This window comes from Myxocyprinus asiaticus, chromosome 9, assembly GCF_019703515.2.
Source record: "Myxocyprinus asiaticus isolate MX2 ecotype Aquarium Trade chromosome 9, UBuf_Myxa_2, whole genome shotgun sequence".
Lineage (NCBI taxonomy): Eukaryota > Metazoa > Chordata > Actinopteri > Cypriniformes > Catostomidae > Myxocyprinus > Myxocyprinus asiaticus.
This window is the reverse complement of record NC_059352.1, coordinates 12,075,637-12,097,749: the sequence shown is the minus strand read 5'-3', so window position 1 is coordinate 12,097,749 and position 22,113 is coordinate 12,075,637. Positions and strand designations below refer to the sequence as shown.

Below are 22,113 nucleotides of genomic sequence, written 5' to 3'. Positions count from 1 at the left end.
CCTACTGAAAGAGTATATTTTCTCTTCTAAAAGAATAGCATTAATGGCGAGCGTCTTTTTAAAGATGACTCTCCATTTGTGTGTATTTCCTGGTTGCGGTCGTTACCTCTTTGATTCCGATGGCCACGATCGCGGTCTTACGTGCTTGGGCGCTGCCCACGCGGAGACAGTGTTAGTGGACGGGTCATGTTCTCACTGCGAGAGCGTGACCATGGCAACGTTGCGGTCACGGATTTTCCTTCGTTGGAGCGCCGCTCATGGCCACGCCCCACCCCAGTCCCTTTCTTACCGGAGGTGCATGAGGAGCCCACGAGGTCGTGGCATGCACCTTTCACTGCCCGGACCCGGTCTCTGAGCTCCTCCGCTCTCACTACCCTCAATGGTGGGGCTGCCAGGGGGTACTTGGCGATTCCCCAGGTGGATAAGGTGGTTGCAGTGCACCTGTGCCCGAAAAACGCAGCTACCTGGGGGGGCCACCTCCGCCCTGCACACCATGGCTCTTCCTGCAAGTGCACCAAGCCAAGGCACTATGAGAACTGCACGAGTGTAATTCTGACCTGGGATTGATGCAGGAGCTGCACTCAGTGACCGACCTTGCTCTCCGGGCGATGAAGGTCATGGTGCGGACTCTCAGGCAGGTGATGTACACCCTGGTGGTCCAGGAGCGCCACCTATGGCTCAACTTGGTTGAGATGTGGGAAGCTGACAAGGTACGGTTCCTTGACACCCCCATCTCCCAGGTCAGCCTGTTCAGCGACACCGTAGAGGACTTTGCCCAGCAGTTCTCTGTGGTGAAACAGCAGATGGAGGCTATTCAGCACATCTTGCATTGGCGCGGTTCAAGACCTCGCACCTCGTCTGCTCGTCGCCAAGGGTGTCCACCTGCCGCAACAACACCGGCTCCACCACAGCCCGCCCCCATGGCCCGGCCCCGGAGTGGAGCCACCCACAGCAAGTAGACACAACCCATCTCACGGCCGGCCGCCAAGAACCAGAGGAAGGCTTCAAAGCGCCCCTGAGACGGGCGACGTGGAGACCTGCTGCAGGCCTAGAGATGGTAAGCAGACCACTCCATCCCCCGGTGGAGGGCCGGGAGGAGAATCCTTTGCCTTTTCGTTGATTCGCCACATGCTCGAAGGGCTGCGGCACCTACACGTTCAGAAAAGGAGCGGTTTCCTCATTACCTGGGTCACATATCCGGTGCTCATGGCCGTCGTTATCACGACCACCGGCCACTGTTCCTTTATGGCAGGTATGGTGCTCCAGGGGCGGCCCCCCCTCCCCTGCGTGCCCAGCTGTGGCACAAACACGCCCACACCAGGTTGGTTCCGATGGACTGCGGGGACAATATTACTCCTCCCCCCTCCCCGGCCGATCCTATGGTGGGTATCAGGAGCCAGGTAAGTGCTTCGATGTCCCTGGACTCAGCACAGCCATGGGGCTTGAGCCCTCTCGACGTGGCGCCTCAGGCTCTGCCCCACCACGAGGCCCCACCCACTGGTACGTCCAACGAGATTGTCCCCTTGGTCCCCCTCGCCCAGAGCTTGAATGCGTAGCTTGCCTCCGGGACAGGTTTTACAGCCCCTACTTCATCGTACCAAAGAAAGGCGGTGGGTTGCAGCCAATCTTGGACCTGCGAGTACTGAACCGGGCTTTGCACAGACTCCCGTTCAAGATGCTGACGCAAAAACACATTCTAGCGAGCATCCGGCATCAAGATTGGTTCGCGGCGGTAGACCTGAAGAACGCGTACTTCCACGTCTTGGTTTTACCTCGACACAGACCCTTTCTGCAGTTTGCTTTCGAGGGCCAGGTGTACCAGTACAAGGTCCTCCCGTTCGGCCTTTCCTTGTCCCCTCGCATCTTCACAAAGGTCGCAGAGGCAGCCCTTGCCCCACTAAGGGAAGTGGGTGTCCGTATCCTCAATTATCTCGACGACTGGCTAATCCTAGCTCACTCTCGGGATATGTTGTGTGCACACAGGGACCTGGTGCTCATGCACCTCAGCCAGCTGGGGCTTCAGGTCAAATGGGAAAAGAGCAAGCTCTCCCCGGTTCAGAGCATCTCTTTTCTCAGTTGGTCTCGATGTCGGCATGCCTCACGAACGAGCTTGCACAGTCGATGCTGAACTGTCTGAAGACGTTCTGATGGAGGACAGCAGTTCCACCGAAACTTTTTCAGAAGCTCCTGGGGCATATGGCATCCTCAGCGGTGGCCACACCGTTTGGGTTGATGCATATGAGACTGCTTCGGCACTGGCTTCAGACTCGAGTCCCGAGATGGGCATGGCACCATGGGACACATCGCATGGTCGTCACGCTGATGTGTCACTGCTTCTTCAGCCCTTGGACCAACCTAGCATTTCTACGGGCAGGGGTTCCCCTAGAGCAGGTCTCCAGGCACGTCATGGTTATGACGGATGCCTCCAAGATGGGCTGGGGCGCAGTATGCAACGGCTCTTGGACTGGCCCTCGGCTGCATTGGCACATCAACTGCCTCGAGTTGTTGGCAGTATTGCTTGCCCTGCGGAGGCTCCGGCCGTTGATCCAGGGCAAGCATTTGTTGGTCCGGATGGACAACACAGCAACGGTAGTGTACATAAACTGCCAAGGCAGCCTACGCTCCCATTGCATGTCACAACTCGCCCGCCGTCTCCTCCTCTGGAGTCAGCAGCGCCTCAAGTCGCTGCGATCCACTCACATCCCGGGCGACCTCAACACCACAGCGGACGCACTGTCATGACAGGTTATGCTCAGGGGAGAGTGGAGACTCCACCCCCAGGTGGTCCAGCTGATTTGGAGCCGATTCGGTTGAGCACAGGTAGACCTGCTTGCTTTCCGTGAATCCTCCCACTGCCCGCTTTGGTACGCCATGACCGAGGCACCCCTCGGTTTAGACATGCTGGCACACAGCTGGCCCCTGGGACTACGCAAATATTTCCCCCAGTGAGCCAACTTGCAGAGACCCTGTGCAAGGTCAGGGAGGATGAGAAGCAGGTCATCCTAGTAGCACCCTACTGACCCACCCAGACATGGTTCTCAGACCTCACGCTCCTCGTGACAGCACAACACAGCAAATTCCCTGAGGAAGGACCTTCTTTCTCAGGGACGGGGCACCATCTGGCACCCGCAACCAAACCTCTGGAATCTCCACGTCTGGCCCTTGGACGGGACGCGGAAGACCTAAGTGGCCTACCATCCGCGGTGGTAGACACGATCACTCAGGCTAGGGTTCCCTCTTTGAGGCGCCTAAATGCCTTGAAGTGACGTCTGTTCCCTAAGTGGTGTTCTTACCGACGCAAAGACCCCAGAGATGCGTAGTCGGATCGGTGCTTTCCTTCCTGCAGGAGAGGCTGGAGGGGCGGCTGTCCTCCTGGGCTCTGACCAATGGCACTTCTTTGGCAGACATCTGCAGAGCAGCGGGCTGGGCAACACCCAACACCTTTGCGAGGTTCTACAATCTCTGGGTTGAGCCGGTCTTGTCCCGTATATATTGTCAGGTACGAGCAGGTGAGTTCTGGGACAGCTGGCCGGGTGTACCGCTTGTGCATAGCGCCTTTCCCCTCCCCTGAGGTGAAGACGTGCACTTTTGACTCCCAGTTGTGTTCACAAGTTGTGATCCCTGGATGACTTTCCTCCTTAGCCCTGTGGCAGGCGAGTTTGCAGAGAAACTCACTGCCAGCCCAGTACATGTGCTAACTAAGCCCTGTATGGAGGTAGGTGCTCCACATGCGCTGGTTCCCCATAGGTGACCCCATGTGATATATCTGCCGCTAAATTGTTTCCCTGTCAGTAAACTGCGTCTTCCTTGGGCAGAGAGTCCTCTGCCCCCGATCACCGTGTTTGTAGAGTTCCTCCCCTCTCGGGTATGACATACTTCCAACAAGACTCGGTAAGACCATGTGATGTATTTTCACTCGTAATCCCTCCGGGCGGGGTGTGGTCTCCATGGTGTCTTCCCCTTTGGAGTGACACCCACCCCCCCCCCCCGATGTAGACACTTATGGCCCCCAGCCGGTAAACAAAATTCCACTCTTTTTGGGGAGAAAAAAGAGGAAAAGATGCCACGGCTGGGCTAGCCTGTCCCTATTTGTTGGGCAAGTCAACTTGTTCCCAAAGGACTTTTTGACATTCATAAGAGTGTTGGGGGAGGTTACGTGACGGCCTGGTGCGCTGGCTATGAGGCACACAGTGGTCTGCCCGTCTCGCACCACCAATCCACGTAACAAAGTTCAGCTTATTGTGGCATTTCGTATAGGGACACCTAGTGTCACTACATCGACACAACATCGAGTGAGTGACAGATAGGGAAGTCCTGGTTACTTTCCTAACCTCCGTTCCCTGATGGAGGGAACGAGACGTTGTGTCCCTCTTGCCACAGTACTAAACTACCCACTGAAATTGCCGGGACCTTGTCTGGACTCTTGATGAGTGGTTGCGAGCCAGCCCCTTTTATACCCGTATGTCCGGGGGAGTGGCATGTAAATTCCACTCGCCAATTCCCATTGGCCTTTTTTCAAAATCAGAGGGTGTTTGGGGCTCCCAAGAGTGACCCCTATTATCACTACATTGACACAACATCTCATTCCTTCCATCAGGGAACGAAGGTTATGAAAGTAACCAGGACGTTTCATGTTGACCAACTTATTTCACAATAAATAAAATCCAATCACTGCCAACCATTTTAAAATAAGATTTAGCATTAAAAAAATCTGAATCTATGTACCGGTTACCATTGTCCCATGTCTGCCAAACATGTTGAGTGGTCCAAACATCATCTGTAGCCTGAAACTAAACTTTTGGTTGGATTTTAGGAGTGAATGGACTTAACTGCATAAAAAGCTATAGGATGTCCTCTTGCTCCCTTGCCCCCTATTTAGTGAATGACTTAACCTCCAGTGTGCTGTCTGTCTGCACTGGTCTCAGAACAAGACGAAATGCACCTTATTTTTATCCTAACTCCATATAAATCCTCTGAAAGCAACATTTTTCAGCTTTTGGATTGATTCTCAATGTGAAATGCACAGTGAATATGGGAATGCATTTACTAATGTTAATTAATAGAACCGTATTGTACAGTTATAACAAAAAAACAAAAACAAAAACATTTTTTTTTTTACTTTTGTGGGAATAATTTCACACAATACATGTATGTGTACATCATGTTTATCATTGCGCTGACGCATAAAAAATCAATTACTTTTTTAAAGCGCTAAATCAAATTAAACTAGAGACACTACTCTTCACACCCAAACAGGTTTCAATGAAAAAACTTAAAAGACATTTCTGACCAGATGCACTTTTTTTTAACTCTGCACCCATAGAAGCACTTCACTGAAATCGATGCCATGCTGTTGTGTCACTTGGCTCAGTGCATCAGAAGTTTAACCCTTAAATGACAGTCTAAAGTGTTGTAAACAGTATTCAGTCGGTTTAAATTAATTAAAATTATGTGTTGTGTATAGCGAAGTGAAAATATAACATACATGCATGTGTCCTTGGTGTCGCATGAGGTTAAGCAAAGTATTTATTTTTCTTCTTCTTCTTCTTTTTTTTTTTTTTTTTTTTTTTTTTTGGGCTGCATTTCCAAAAATTACTGTTTAAGAGCAAGAGGCACCTCAAACAGATGACTCGAACCAGAATAGCACAAATTTGTGTGTAGCATTTGAGTGTTTACAATTTCTTCTCTATACTGACCACAAAAATAAAGCTGGGGCTGGCATATTGTCTTTCTAGCTAGAGATTTCTACATACTCAGATGTACTTTCTTCCTCTTAAAATGGCTGCTGTGCTCTGAGAGTGCTAAATAAACAGTCTCAGTGACTAGCCTCCGGGATTCATTCAGATCCAGCACTCTCAACCACACTGGAGCACAGTTAAACACACACACTCTGGCTAATTGGCAAGACAGTACTAATTATTCCACATTACATAAGCCAGGACCAGGTAAGAGAGCAAAGCATGTAGAGTGGGAGTTAATATACACTAGTTCTAAATAAAACCCCAGCACATTAAATCCATGGAGAATACCGAATTTTGGTATAGACTACAAAATAGCTTGTTTAAAATATGAAAAATGTGCTAATAAAGCCAAGTAAAGCATAATATGTGTGTATGAATAAAAATAAAATTATGTTTTTTTGGTTCTAATTAATTGGCATTGACTGTCTGATTTCATTTGAATGTTTTACATGCTTATGTCTACTATGGCTTGTCCAAAGTTATAAGCCCGTGCCAGTTACAGTGAAGAATCAAAAGACATAAAAATGCATAAATAAAAGACATATGCATACAATTTGCACTTGCAAGCACTACTCCCTCCATCGGTCTCGAAGGTTAATATATACATACATGCATGCAAACAAACAACAACAATTTATTTTTTACTAGTTTTACTTACAATAAAATAAAATAGAATTAAATTAAATAAAGTTAAAATAAAATATAATAAAATAAAAATTAGAAGCTGAAGTGTATAATCTCTGTACCACTATGGTCACTAAATGGAATTTTAAAAAATAATCACCATTTTCAATCAGATTCCAGAAAACTCCCGTTTTCCATTGGTTGTATAAAAAGATAGTCCCGTCCATACTCACACCATTGTTTGAGTTAATGTTGCTGTGTCTGGCTTGATGGGCCACTCAAACAAACTATAAAATATTACACTTTTAGCTGAAATCAAGCTAAACTCTGCATATTAAACTGGAATACAAGAAAGACTTTTAACATCTAGAAAAATTACTCACCAGCTTTAATTTAATTGTAAAAAAATGTTTTACGTAAATGTTGTTCATTCAAACTGAACCCTGCCAACATACCACATTCTATATAGTGGTCTAACAGCCTCAAACCACAGACCACTACTGTTACTGTACATGAAAGTCTCTGATACATTCCAAATATATATATATAAGTCAAAAATGGACCAGCACATATGTTTGACAGTGGTGGGTTTCCCCTCAACCAAGTTCAAGTCAAAACCAATCGATTTCATAAGACAGCCCATTCAGTGGTTGGAATCCCAAATTCATGGTTTGGACAGGAAGACTTTAGAGTGGGTTAGGATTAACTATGGTAATGTAGCCATCCGAGGCTGTTGAGACTGTCGAGGCTGTTAATTATTTGGAGCAGAGGAAGTGTGAATCCATGAAAACCATATCTCATTATAACCCGTGTCTGCATATGTCAATGTAATTTGAAATTGCCTTTGAGAGAGCAGCCCTACATGTGAACCTTATATGGCCACCATCACATCACAAGAACAGGATATACAGTTGAAGTCAGAAGTTTACATACACTTAGGCTGAAGTCATTAAAACTCATTTTTTAACCACTTCACAGATTTCATATTAGCAAACTATAGTTTTGGCAAGTCGTTTACATCTACTTTGTGCATTACACGAGTCATTTTTTCAACAATTGTTTACAGACAGATTGTTTCCCTTTTAACTGACTATATCACAATTCCAGTGGGTCAGAAGTTTACATTCACTAAGTTAACTGTGCATTTAAGTAGCTTGTAAAATTCCAGAAAATGTTGTCAAGCCTTTAGGCAATTAGCAAATTAGCTTCTGATAGGCTAATTGGCTAATTGGAGTCTATTGGAGGTGTACCCGTGGATGTATTTTAAGGCCTACCATCAAACTCAGTGCCTCTTTGCTTGACATCATGGGAAAATCATGGGAGAAATTTAATGAAATTTTTTTTTTTTTTTTTTTTTTTTTTTAACTTTTGGCCATAATGACCATCGTTATGTTTGGAGGAAAACGGGTGAGGCTTGCAAGCCGAAGAACACCATCCCAACCGTGAAGTATGGGGGTGGCAACATCATGTTGTGTGGGTGCTTTGCTGCAGGAGGGACTGGTGCACTTCACAAAATGGATGGCATCATGAGGAAGGAATATTATGTGGATATATTGAAGCAACATCTCAAGACATCAGCCATGAAGTTAAAGCTCGGTCGCAAATGGGTCTTCCAAATGGACAATGACCACAAGCATACCTCCAAAGTTGTGGAAAAATGGTTGAAGGACAACAAAGTCAAGGTACTGGAGTGGCCATCAAAGCCCTGATCTCAATCTGACCTCAATTTGTGGGCAGAACTGAAATAGTGTGTGCGAGCAAGGAGGCCTACAAACCTGACTCAGTTACATCAGTTCTGTCTGGAGGAATGGGCCAAAATTCCAGCAACTTATTGTGAAAAGCTTGTGGAAGGCTCCCCAAAATGTTTGAAATGTTTGAGTTAAACAATTTAAAGGCAATACTACCAAATATTAACAAAGTGTATGTAAACATCTGACCCACTGGGAATGTGATGAAAGAAATAAAAGCTGAAATGAATCATTCTCTCTACTATTATCCTGATATTTCACCTTCTTAAAATAAAGTAGTGATCCTAACTGACCTAAGACAGGCAATGTTTTCTACGATTAAATGTCAGGACTTGTGAAAAACTGAGTTTAAATGTTTTTGGCTAAGGTGTATGTAAACTTCTGACTTCAACTGTTCTGTAATGTGTTTTTAATTGTAAATTTTTTTAAATGTCTTACAATCTCAACCTGTGGTAAGATTTCAGATCTCAGAGTGCCCGATCATCTGCTCAAATCCCTTTTTGTTATGTGGTTGTTTATCTATGCTTGGGACCTATATCTGACACTGGTCTAAATACAGCAGTGTGAACACTGCCTGTGGTCCTTAAATTAATGCTAAACTTATGAAGGAGGTTGTAAAATGGTTGTATAAAATTATATTATGACTGGTTTTGGTGCAAGAAACCTTGACTAACATTATAAGTGGTTTTTTATCAAATCATTGTGCTGACAATAAGCTGGTTAAACTTTGAATGCTCTCTCTCAAAGAGATTTGCCTGCCATTATGTCTGTGTTAACAAAATTGTATTATTTTTTATTTGATTCATCATGTATCCCAAGCAGCTGGTCTTAACAGAGTGAAGCAAGGAAACAGGCCACATCAATTAAAATTATTGTTCCCTTTTTACACTTACAGCTTTGCAAGACATTTTTTCATCAGAACGGAATTAATTCCTTATTGCTGCGAGACTCAAATGAACTGAAATCCTGCCCTGAAATAGGTGTTTTGTCAAACATGCATTCCATTTGGACTCTTTTGGATGAACATAACACAAAGATCTTTTAATACTTTTAGAATTAAACAGCCTGTTTTTTTTTTTTGTGTTTTTTTTTTTTCCTACTGTACCCTTGTAAGACTTGTATATGTAAATGACCTCAATTGTGATTGACTAAACATCATGCCATTGATATTAAACCTTTGTGGTCATCTGTTAATGAGCTCATGGTTGTGATATCATAACCATAATGATTTCTGTATGACTGATTTTTGCTGCATAGTACATTGTATGTCTACAGAGTACATTAAAAACTGAGCACTCTTATCCCACCTGCCATATATATATATGGGCAGGTGGGATAAGAGTGCTGAGTTTGCAAAACCATCCAAAAACACAAGCCAATACTCACCCCTCCCACTCTCTCAAAGTGGTCCCCATCTTGATGGAAATCAATGGGCTGACCGTTGAAGGCCCAGGAGAAGGCCACATCCAAGGCTGAATCAGCAGTCACCTGGCAGGGCAGCACGACACTCTCCCCGACTGTGATCTCTGTGCTGCTGGGGCCCTGGCTGATCCTTGTGGGTTCTGTTATAGTTACAACACAGTCTATTAGATTAATTAGTCTGAGACAACCAAAGTGACAGAGCAAATTCTGTGCAGATAAAAAAATAAAAAATAAAATAATAATACAAAACCTAATTATTAGACTACCACAACAATCTTCCAAATGTTTAAAAGTAATAAATATTAATAAATTATGAAATTATAATAAAAGGCTTCTGCTTGACTTATTGAGCATTTATTGGCATATATAACCGACTCACAGTGGTGGCCAAAAATATTGACACCTTTGGTAAATATAAGCAAAGAAGGCTGTGAAAAATATGTCTTATTTTATTTATCTTCTTGATCTTTCATTCAAAATATTCACAACAGTCTAACCTTTAATTGAAGTAATTGAAAGTATCTCATAAGTAAATCAATATTTTTCTCCAAAACACGTTTGCCACAATTATTGGCACCCCTAGAAATTCTTATGAGTAAAATATATCCGAAGTATATTCCCATTCATATTTTAATTTTTTTAGTACACCTAGGTGACATGGAACATGAAATTGTTCAGCCATGACTTCCTGTTTCACATGGGTATAAATATGAGGTAACACACAGGCCAAATTCTCTTAGTCATCCATCACAATTTGTAAGACCAATGAATAAAGTTATTATGTGCAGCAAAAGGTTGTTGAGCTTCACAAAATGGGAAGTGGCTATAAGAAAATAGCTAAAGCATTGAAAATACTCATTTCCACCATCATGGCAAAAAATAAGAAGTGCCAATCAACTGGAGATGTTATGAATCAGCCTGAAAGGGGATATGTGTCTATATTGTCTCCACGCACGGTGAGGAGGATGGTTCGAGTGGCCAAAAATTCTCCAAGGATCACAGCTGGATAATTGCAGGAATTAGTTGGGTCTTGGGGTAAGAAAGTCTCCAAAACTACAATCAGACGTCACCTACATCACAACAAGCTGTTTGGGAGGGTTTCAAGAAAAAAACCTCTGCTCTCATCCAACAACAAACTCAAGCATCTTCAGTTTACCAGACACTACTGGAACTATAGTCAGATACAACAAAAATAGAGCTTTTTGGCAGTAAACACCTGAGATGGGTTTGGCACACACAGAGAGGTAGCCATATGGAAAAGTACCTCATGCCCACAGTTAAATATGGTGGTGGATCTTTAATGTTGTGGGCTGTTTTTATGCCAGAGCTCCTGGACATCTTGTTTGGATACTTGGCATGATGGACTCTATCAAACACCAACTGTGGTTGGATCTTCCAGCAGGACAATGATCCAAAACACACATCAAAATCAACACAAAAATGGTTCACTGACCACAAAATCAAGGTTCTGCCATGACCATCCCAGTCCCCTGGCCTGAACCCCATAGAAAACCTGTGGGGTGAACTGAAGAGGAGAGTCCTCCAGCGTGAACCTTGGAATTTGAAGGATCTGGAGAGATTCTGTATGGAGGAATGGTCTCAGATCCCTTGCCATGTGTTCTCCAACCTCATTAGGCATTATAGGAGAAGAGCTGTTATCTATGCAAAGGGAGGTTGCACAAAGTATTGAATAAAAGGGTGCCAATGATTGTGCAACACATATATTTAACATTTTTTATTTTTTTTATTTTTTTATACTTTATATTTTTTGTGAATATTTTGAATGAAAGATCAAAAGGATAAACAATAAGGACATATTTTTCTTGTTTACCAAGGGTGCCTATGTATTCTGGCCATCACTGTATAACTAATTTATATGCAATTTGGAGGTTTCATTTTCCCTCTAAGATTAAATTTTTACTCCACTGAGGGTTAGGTTTAGGGTTGGGGCTTGGATTAGTGCCTAAGAAAATATGCATTCCTGTAGACTGTACTACATCATTTACAACTAAAAATACAGCTCGCTTTTGTCGCCACTTTGTAGACATTTTACCTGGAAACTTGGGCTCACACATGCCAATACATTTAACAACACACTTTCAGCTTTGGCCACTGGGGGCAGTGGTTCCAATTTCGGTAAGTACAGACCGATTTCAGCAACAGAACATTTGACTTACTGTCACCGAAATAGGTACAGTACAGTCTGACAGACAATACTGACTGGATGTGCCACATTCAAAGCTGCTCTGAAACAGCCATTAAAAAAAGGAAATTTTCAACTCTACAACTCTAAATTCGACTTTAAATTCTGACTGGATGAACTTCATTCAAATCCATTGTAAAAATTCTGATAAATGCACAGCTGTTAACAAATATTCAATATTAATGTGGCAAATCGCTACATGGCTTGCCAACAGTAAATATCCTACAGTTTGGCTAATAAACTACAAATTTTGGTGGAACAAGTATTTATTGTGATTATTATCACTAATAATTATTATCAGTAATTATTTATTGAACATTCTATTATCTATTATCATACTGCTGTTTTTGACATTGTAAAAAGCAACAAGTCACTTGAGATCATGAATTACACTGATTTTACCATGGTTAAGGGGGTTTGAAGGCTGTCTCCTTTGCATTGTGCCTAACAACACCAGTTATACATAGTAAAATCACTGTTACACACAGCATCAATTGGTTGCTGCTATCTTTCTATATAGGGACTGTTAATCTGAGAAGAATATAAAATGTCTACTGTGAACAGAATACAGTTGGGTGACGGCACTATTTGAGAGAAAGGGCATTCTAATTAAATTACATTAAGGGGGCCAACTGCTGGTGCATGACAAGGGAGGGAAAGAAAAACCCTACATAAGACGTATGGACTAACATAGAGGCACGCTCTTAATGATACATACAGTAGCTAATGAGTTTCTTCTGATTTACAATAAAAATACAGCTGGTTAAACCCCTAGCCTATATAATGAAGAACAAAATGGAGGAATAACATTCATGCTATAGCATAATGAGAAGATAACAATCCACATGCATAATGGACACACCAATTAAGGATGACCTTAACAATGAGTAATTAGCGAAACATGGACTGGGGTATGGGCAAGATTAAAACAAGGGTGCACATGAACTAAAGAGTTAACTAGAGAAAAGAAAATTGGAAAAAAGGTCAGCAAAAAAGGTTATATCTCAACAGTCAATACAGATGGCTCTCTTAAAGGGACAGTTTGCTCAAAAATGAAAATTCTGAATGAAAATCATTTACTCATTCTCATGTCGTTCCAAACCAATATGACTTTCTTCCATGAAACACAAGAGGAGAAGTTAGGTAGAATTTATGAGGGTGAGTAAATCATGATTAATTTGTTGGTGAACTATCCCTTTAACAATGACTAACCTGTGAAATTTAGACTGGTGTATGAGCAAGATTGAAACAAGAGGCTGATTTAATAACACAGAAATAGATACTAGAGAAAATAAAACACCACCAGAGAAGAGAAAGCTATACAGATGGCTCTCTTCATAGAAGTTTGAAGAAATCTCTTAAAAACTTTTTGATGCAGAGACTTGACAAGCAAAACTATTTTTCTCTAAAAAGTACAGAAGCATTGTGTAAGACTTTTCTTTGTGGCTCGATTATATAAAACAAATCTTATGCTGTGATTTTTCGATTTCAAAGGTTGACAGTGGTGACAACTTGGCAGAATTGAGTTGTCAACAGCTAATACATTTCACGCAACAGCTGAAGCGATGATTCATGACATGTGCCAGATGTGGCATTTATTTCAAAGCTTATCATAGTTAAGCCATCAAGATTACTCTACACCGATGAGCCAAAACATTATGACCACATGCCTAATATGCTGTTGGTCCTCCGCGTGCCTCCAAAACTGCACCAACCCACAGAGGCATGGACTCTACAAGACCCCTGAAGGTGTCCTGTGATATCTGGCACTAAGACATTAGCAGCAGATCTTTCAAGTCCTGTAAGTTGAGAGGTGGAGCTGCGGTGGATCGGACTTGTTGGTCCAGCACATCCAACAGATGCTCAATCGGATTGAGATCTGGGGAATTTGGAGGCCAGGGCAACACCTTGAACTCTTCATCATGTTCCTCAAACTATTCCCAAACAATTTGTGCAGTGTGGCAGGGTGCAATATCCTGCTGAAAGAGGCCACTGCCATCAGGGAATACCATTGCCATGAAGGGGTTTACCTGGTCTGCAACGATATTTAGGTAGGTGGCATGTGTCAAACATCTCCAAGGTCTAGTTCCGAAGCTCACGTGCACATTGAAGGTGCTTTCGATGGTGGACAGGGGTCATCATGGGCACTCTGACCGGTCTGCGGCTATGCAACTGCATACACAGCAGGGTGCGATGCACTGTGTGTTGTGACACATTCCTCCCGTAACCATCATTAAAAAAATAATTAAAAGACCTGTGCCACAGTAGACCTTCTGTCGGTTCAGACCAGACAGGATAGCCTTTGTTGCCCTCGCGCATCGATGTTCATGTTACTGTGTATTTACATAGGTTATTACTGATTAATACGAATCAACTACATGTATTTGCTGTGTAATTATTTTGTAGAGCTGCTTGTACTTACATATTGTTTTTGTTATTACTATAGTAATTAGTAATAATAACAAGTAATTTGTGTAACACGGACACTGTAAAATTTAGTGTCACCAAAAATGTTAAATGTGTCGTACCAAAATAAAAAACTTACCGGTAATTAACAGTATGCCTGTCGTGCTTGCAGTCCCAAACTGGTTTTTAGCGATGCATGTGTAACTACCCCCATCTCGCTTAGTTACGTTGGCAATCTTGAGAGTCCCATTGGGTAAGAGAGAAATCCTTGAGGACAATAGATAATTGTTAAATGTCACAAAAGAAGCACAATACAAGGACAATACCATATTAATAATTGTGACAAAACTGAGCAAAATACCTTTCATTTCTCTGCAATATCTCACTCCCCCTCTTCCACAGGCTAATGGCCCTGGGCGAGGCACGTGGTCTGCAATCTAGAGTAACGTCACTGCCCGAGCGAGCCTTAAGTACCCGGCTCAAAGGATTCTGTGAGAAACTGGGAGGAGAGGCTGTAGGAAACAGAGAGAGATTTGGTCCTCAGACTTGGTCTTAAAGCCTCAATGGAATCTGTGATGAACAGCAACTGACATTTAAACAGCCTTTGGCAAAAGAGAAGGAAAGCCTTTTAAGGACCTAACAAATAGAGCCATCCGCTTCTGTGGGCTTCTTTTAGGCCATTTGTCTTCAACTTAACTTACATTTTACAATATTCCGTACGGTACCCTCAAAAGATGCCATTTATTAGACACTGGCCCCATATGCACAATACCAACCAAAGTGTTATGATTACAATAAGTAAACTCCAGGATGCACAGATATCGCAAAGTATCCGAATCAATATTGGGGGGGAAATTAGTTTGGAATGAAGCACTCAATCAAATGGACATTTTCAGTACTGCCTCGAGTGACCTTTTGAATGATGTGGCTGTGTAATTTGGACTTGAGCTCTGACTAGACAATAAACTTTTATCATTCATATGAAGAATGGAGAGCAGGCAGAGGAAACAGGGGCATGTGGTCGTACCGAGCACCATCAGTTCTGCACCGGAATAAATGATGCCGTGCTTGTTCTCCGCCACACACTGATACATCCCACCATCCGAAATGTTTAACAAGGAGATAGAGAGAGCACCGTTCTCTATTTGCACTCGGCCCTGTAAACACAAATACACAAATGTTAAAAATAATAAATAATTACTAGATAACTAGATAGAAGAAGAAAATATGGGTGCTTGCCCGTGCAAAACTGTGAGCCATGATGCTAGGGTGTTTGTGAGAGAGTGGTTGCTAAGTTGTTCTGATTGGCTTTAACATGTTGCTAAGCGGTTGCTAAGGTGTTCATTTGCTTATTTTTGTTGCTAAATGGCCCAAGCCTTAAGAGCGATGATATTCTAGTTCTGAGATATGGGTCGGGTCTCTCTGTCAATGGAAGTCTATGGCATTCTTTCACCCATTTCATCATCCACCAAGCGAACTTCATATTCCATTTGCTTAGAAAAATAATAACAAACCTCTCCTCAACAAGTCGCACGATTTCAGGTATCATTCATGTCTGTATTACAACCGGTGTGGTGTGAGCAACGTGCCGAAGTTTAATACTTAAAGTTAGGGGATGGTTCAAATCCCAAACCCGAAGTATGAGCAATTGTAATAGTGAAGCTTGACTTAGCAAAGCATTGTTCTTTTTCTATAGCACCTTTAAAGTAAGCTTCTCAAGGCAGTTCAATACACAAACAAGACATCAAATCGATAAGACAAAACAATCACATTACCTTCCACACAATTATTTGCTGTTTCTTGGAAGTGTCGGTATGTTTTTGTTATTTGGAATATCACTCTAACATTGAACATACGTTGACTGAACGTCTAAGAAGTTATTGCAAGATGGTGGAGGTTATAAGGGAGGAAAAAAACGCTGACCCCTCGCTTCACTGAACAGAAATGTTGAAAATAGCAGTGAAATACTAATGGCCAATTCATTTGGCATGGGCATCCAGTCAGAAAAGTATGTGAGACATGTGGGGAAGCATTGAGCTGATGGTTCTGCTAATGGCATGGCAGACATTTAAGCCTATAGGCTGTTCTTAAGGGCTGAACTCAGCACAAAGAGTCACAAGCAGAGATTGATGTGATGTGTGATGGAAAGGTGGTGTGGGGGGTATGGGCCTCTCTCAACTTGAATGCAGGTCACATCTAATGGAGTCTCTCTATTGCCTTATAATTCTGCTAATGTTTGGCTGTGGGAATCTCTTGCACTTAAACAGCTGCTGTTCCTGGCAGTGGCATATCTAGATCCTGGCAGATAGGGCTGAAGCCCCATATCTTTTGTTAAGAGCCCCGAATGCTTTTTTGTGATGAAAAAAATAATGATGCCATTTTATTGCCACATTAAATAAAATGCAAAAAAATTAAGATTTCGATAATAAAGTCGTAATATTTAGCAAATAAAGTAAAAATTATGAGAATAAAGTTGTAGCATTAAGAGATTAATGTTGTAATAGTTTGAGAATAAAGTCGTAGCATTATGATATTAAATTTCATATGAGAATAAAGTCGAAAGTATTAGAATAAAGTTGTAGCATTTTGAGATTATAGTCATAATATTTTGAGAATAAAGTATATTAGAATAAAGTCATAGCATTTTGACGATAAAGTAGTAGCCTATATTGTATGAATAAAATAGAAATATTAGAGAAAAAAATCTCAATATTAGGCTAATCAGAGCATCATTATCACAATGATAGAACAGACACCGAGCCAGCAGCTTCGTTAATGCAAAAGATAGATGTGGAGTATGTAGTTAAATCATTCTTTAGGATAGGATTTAGCAATATATAAATCCTTGGTCTTTTTTGGCTCATCAGCACAGAGTTATTAGTATCTGGACTCTGCAGCAGATATGTAACTGTTATTTATTCAGGAGAAAGAACCAGACAGATTCGAGCAGTCCCGATCGGCGTTGGGGTTTCCTCTCTAAACAATTGTAACTGAGGGGATATTACCACATCTTGATGTGGATTTAATAATTCACAGCAGTTCCAATTATTTTTCCAATTATTTTTCGCTTCACTTGAGTGTAAGCCTATATCTCACGCCTCCCTTTACAGGCGCCCACATGTTGAAAACTCCTGCACTAATGCACACCTCATTCATGAAGAGAGCTCGCAAAAACTTCCCACAAATTCAGCTCGGTTGCATAGCCAAGTTATCTCCCTGGTTAGTGGTGTTGTATGTATAGACCCAGACGCTCCACTTTGCTGTTGTCCACCATATCACTTTGATGTTACTTTCCTTTCGGTTTATTCTCAAACGATTATGACTTTAATCTCATAATGCTTCGACTTTCTCCTCAAAATTTTTACTTTCTTCTCAAAATATTATGATAAATGACAATTGCAAATTAAATTGTTAAATTACTTAGATTTTATTGTTAGCGTTAGTTTCTGCACAATGAACAATGAGCCGACAAGTTGTAATTCTCGCTTTGATCCTCCGCAATTTAAATTAAAATGTGTTTGATTTGTTTATTGTGCGTCTGAAGTTTGCTCATATAAAGTTCTGAACAGGTATCAGTGTGGCATGACAATTTGTCAATCTCTGGCCGGCTGTTTACGTTGACCTTGAAATAAGAGCAGATAAAGCTTTGGTCTCATTAGCATCTTTCAGGAGTCCCAAGGTACCTCAGATATTAGAGTTGCTCCATTCTTCAGCCAGCTGTAGGACGGCTTTGGTTTCCCGTTGGCTTTACACTCCCAAAACAGACTCTCCTCTATGGACAAGGCTGTATCCGTCATCGTCTGCAGCCATTGAGGTGTTGCTAAGGAAGGAGACACAGTAGCATTTCACAACAAACACATTAAACAATGAATAGAGCAGTGTTTCCAAACCACTGCCGCGAAAGATTGTCAGGCGTGCCGTGGAAAATTATCAAATTCCACAAAATAAATAAATGCATGAAAAAAAATTAAAAAATTCAGGGATCCAAACTCCTCACCTTTCGGAGAAATTCGCCATTTTGAAATCATAATCGGTCACTTTTGTGATTGTGAAGAGCAATGATTAATGTGCAAAAGTGACTGATATTTATACGCGTTAAGGGTCTTTCACATGACTCGCATCTGCGCTGCAGAATACATTGAAGTCTATGAAGTGACGCCACTTTACACCAAAGTGTTTTTCACACACACATTTTTGCTTCAACAATAATGTCTTTGAGAGTACTAAGCAACAAGAAATATTTAAAAACTGTCCAAATTTGTGAAGAGACATTGAATGTCTCATAATTTCTTTTAATTAAATATTACCTTATCGTTTACGAATATCAGAGACCCCAGTTATTGAACTAATTTAAATTCACCAAGAAAACGCTTAGACCTAAACATAAACGAGTCCTTTTATTACTTTATTACTTTTATTACTTTTAATATTTTCAATGTTTATTGTGCACACCTCCTGCTTTTTTACGTGGCAAACTCGTAAAATCGCCCCTCTGTGCGCTTTCTGCAACTCTTGTCATGTGGAGGGCAATGCGGCGCTTGACGCTGGCATTGAACGAAGCGTTGACGCCTCGACTCAACTCATGTGAAATGTGCTTTACAATGACGAAAGAACATCATTGAAACTCAAAATTATTATTATTTGTCAATTATTGTGGTCTTTTCTGATAAAAGCCATGCTCAGCAGTTTAAATAAGCTACTGTAGGAAAATGATACCGTAGATCTGCTTTGTGTTTATAATTCTTATACTGAAGTCAGTAGATTTGTAGCCATGCAAGTTTTAATAAAGGAGAAGGTAAGGACGTTATTGAAACTCACTATTATTAGACTATTATTGTCTTTTGGATGAAAAATAATGCTCAGACTGAAGGAAGACTATAGATCTGCTTTGTTCTTTTAATGCTTAAACACTATAAAATCTCTTGGTAGATTTCGGTCATGAACGACTCAAAATGATTCACTGACTCACTCATAGCACATAAGACTCTCATTTGTCGCCACCTAGTGACATTTCCAGAAGGAGTCACTGAAATAATCAGTTAATAAAATTGAACAAATTTGTGAAACAGAAGCAAGCCTCACCAAAATACTCTTTATTTTGCAGCTAATTCTGCACAGTTTTAAACTTGAATAAACTTGAATCACTAAAATAGCTGGAATTGGTGCTTTTAGCTTATTCTTTAAAAAAAAAAAATAAAATATCCCCAGAAATTTTTTTCGTGGACCAGTGATTGTCTTACCTTTTTTGCCCCTCATAAGTTTGCATCCCTGTAATTTGTTGTGGCATTGCAAGAACAAATCTAAAAATTAGAAAAGAAGCAAATTTGTTGTTTTATCATTACCCATTTAGCGCTCTTGCCACCTGTGACCTCACACAGCGTAGTAGCCTACCTATGTGACTTGTTTAATTTCTTTGTTTTTTTGCATAGCCAAATTTAAAATATTACAAGTAAACACACAACTAAGATGGACAGAAAACATGGACAAGTTCTTGAAAAGGACTGTAAATATTGACGATGGTTAGCCTATGTGGGATAGTGGTGTGCCGTAGAATTGTTTAGTCATAAAAAGTGTAAAATGGCAGAAAAAAGGTTGGGAAACACTGGAATAGAGGGACAGATGATAGACAGATTTTAAGAATACATATAAATGAAATGTTACACTTGCATATTAAAACCACCTACATTATCCAAGGCTAATGAATTCATAGGTAATAATGACAGAATGGCAGAATGTCCACAAAAGTCAGAATGTCTTTTTTCGATACAATGAAATTGAATGGGGACAGGGGCTGTTGAGCTCCAAAAAAAAAAAAAAAAGTAGCAGTAGTATAAAACTAGTCCATTTGACTCATGTGACATATTCCAAGTCTTCTGAATCTGTAAAATCGTATTAAAAAATGGTGCCTTGAGCTGCATTGCAGCAGGTTTGGTTTCAATGACAAAGACACAAATAACAAGGACATTTGATGTCATAGACATCAAACCTGGTGCAACACTTCTCATGGTGCCATATTTGAATGTCCACGACAACCACAGTCCATTTAGAGCAAGTCAGGTCACTTGGCAGTCATGTTTGTCACACTTCCCTGCAGCCTGTGGAATGCTATTTTCTATAAAATTACAGCTCCTATCTACTTGAATGAGGAAAGACCAAAATCTCACAAACATTTTACGAGCAATATTATGAGCAAATCAGCAACAAAATCTTACAACAATTGCATCATAAATTGCGCTTCTTAAGCTCCGATCACTCTAAATGAATCTTTTTTGTCAGGCTGGTCTAGCTAATGCACATCCACATTCTCAAAAAACGACAGACGAGGTCTCTATTAAAAAGGTGATTGGGCTCTTTTAACTGTAAGGTGGGACTTCCATATCTTTAGCATTATGATTTCTCCCCTTCAAAAGCATACTAGTGACCTGTCTCGTTCTATACAGTCTCTGACGACAACCTCAGTCTCCATTTGCTTTCATAGAATGGAAAACAGCAGCCAGGGCATTCAGTGAAATATATCGCCTTTTGTGTTCCACAGAAGAATATAAGTATAAATTATACTGTATGGGTTTGTAACAACATGAGGGTGAGTAAATTATATCGTTTTTTACCATTTTTGTGTGAACTACAATTCTTGGTTGCAGACTTTTGCGGCAAAATCCGAAGCACCCTCTCTCCAATTCTTCAAATCACTCAGTGTTACCCTTGAATTATTAATAATCATTATCAGAAAAGGTTGCAATGTGAGAGCCACACAAGCTGCCCCTACAGCAGCACTTCACTAGAATCCTTCAACCTCCAAATGGTTTGGCATACACCCACTTACTGGTTTGTATAATACTGAGGTCATGCTTGGCAGTCAAACGAAAACAAACAATAGATTTCAAAAGAGCCATATGAATATGTAACATGAAATCTAACTATTGGAGTGAAACACTCCTCAATTCTATCACAGTATGGGCACATGCTCTATTCCGTGCTACAAATCCTTTGACCTCCTTCTGGAAACGTATTATCCTTTCGGCTGGCAGACACTGCAGTGCCTGAGTAGCTACCAAGTCTTGAGTTCAATTAACAAATTCATATGATTGCATTTCCATCCCCAAAAAATTCCATTTTAAAAGGCCCATGAAAAAACCTCTAAATCCGTTAAGAACGACACCAATCCAGTGATTGCCATATTGCTTGCTTTTTGTGAGAATTCAAACAGAAAATCTACTTTGACATGACAAACTCTTTTTTTGCATATATTCTGCAAAATTGTATTGCAGTTTCATAACATACTAGCACACAAATGCTTCACTGCAAGTCAGAATGTCATTGCATTGGGTAACAAAATATCAAACCAAGTGGCATCTGCAAACAAATTATGCTAGACATGCCACAATTATTATTATTATTATTATTATTTTTACCAACTGGTCCCAAGATTTGAATTTAAAACAGCATATCCATTATTTTATAATTTAAAAAATTGTTTTTGTGAAATAATTTGCTTGAAAAGTGTGCTTGTGATGTCTTTAATGTTTTTATTATCATTAACAAATGGCATTCGGTTTGATATTTTGGTATCTAATTCAATGACATTCATACATTTAAGTAAGGCTTAAATGTCCAAATACTTCTTGGTCCATTTTTATATTTTATAAAAGGGTTAAAAGTGTATGAAATGATTAATATGACAGTGCTGGGTGTTTCTGTAGCCGTACGTAAAGTTAACCATGACTTTTTATGGAATGTCACCGTGACCTTCTACAGGGAGGTGCGGTTAACATGCAATAACGTGAACCATAAAATGTCATGTCTCTCAAGGACCAGGCAGTCCAATGACACACTTGTTATGACAAGTTCTCACTTTGAGTTATGACACAGATGGCATAGCGAGGTTAACAAAACTGTATGTGCACTTTTACATGCCATAATGACAATGGAAACATGTCATTACAATTATGCCAGTCCATTCATCAGCTAA

The 22,113-nt window shown here is 41.1% G+C and overlaps 1 protein-coding gene across 3 annotated transcripts in view; it reads right to left on the bottom strand.

Moving 5' to 3' along the window:
* Positions 1-22,113, bottom strand: part of LOC127445627 (contactin-3-like) — a 112,444-nt gene that overhangs the window by 30,797 nt on the left and 59,534 nt on the right. For all 3 annotated transcript variants that reach the window (XM_051705815.1, XM_051705816.1, XM_051705817.1), the window contains 5 exons: positions 17,828-17,964; positions 15,172-15,301; positions 14,506-14,656; positions 14,284-14,411; positions 9,500-9,675 (listed from right to left, as the gene is read on the bottom strand). In XM_051705815.1, the coding sequence (XP_051561775.1) occupies positions 9,500-9,675; positions 14,284-14,411; positions 14,506-14,656; positions 15,172-15,301; positions 17,828-17,964 (722 nt within the window). The remainder of the gene's footprint in view (positions 1-9,499; positions 9,676-14,283; positions 14,412-14,505; positions 14,657-15,171; positions 15,302-17,827; positions 17,965-22,113) is intronic.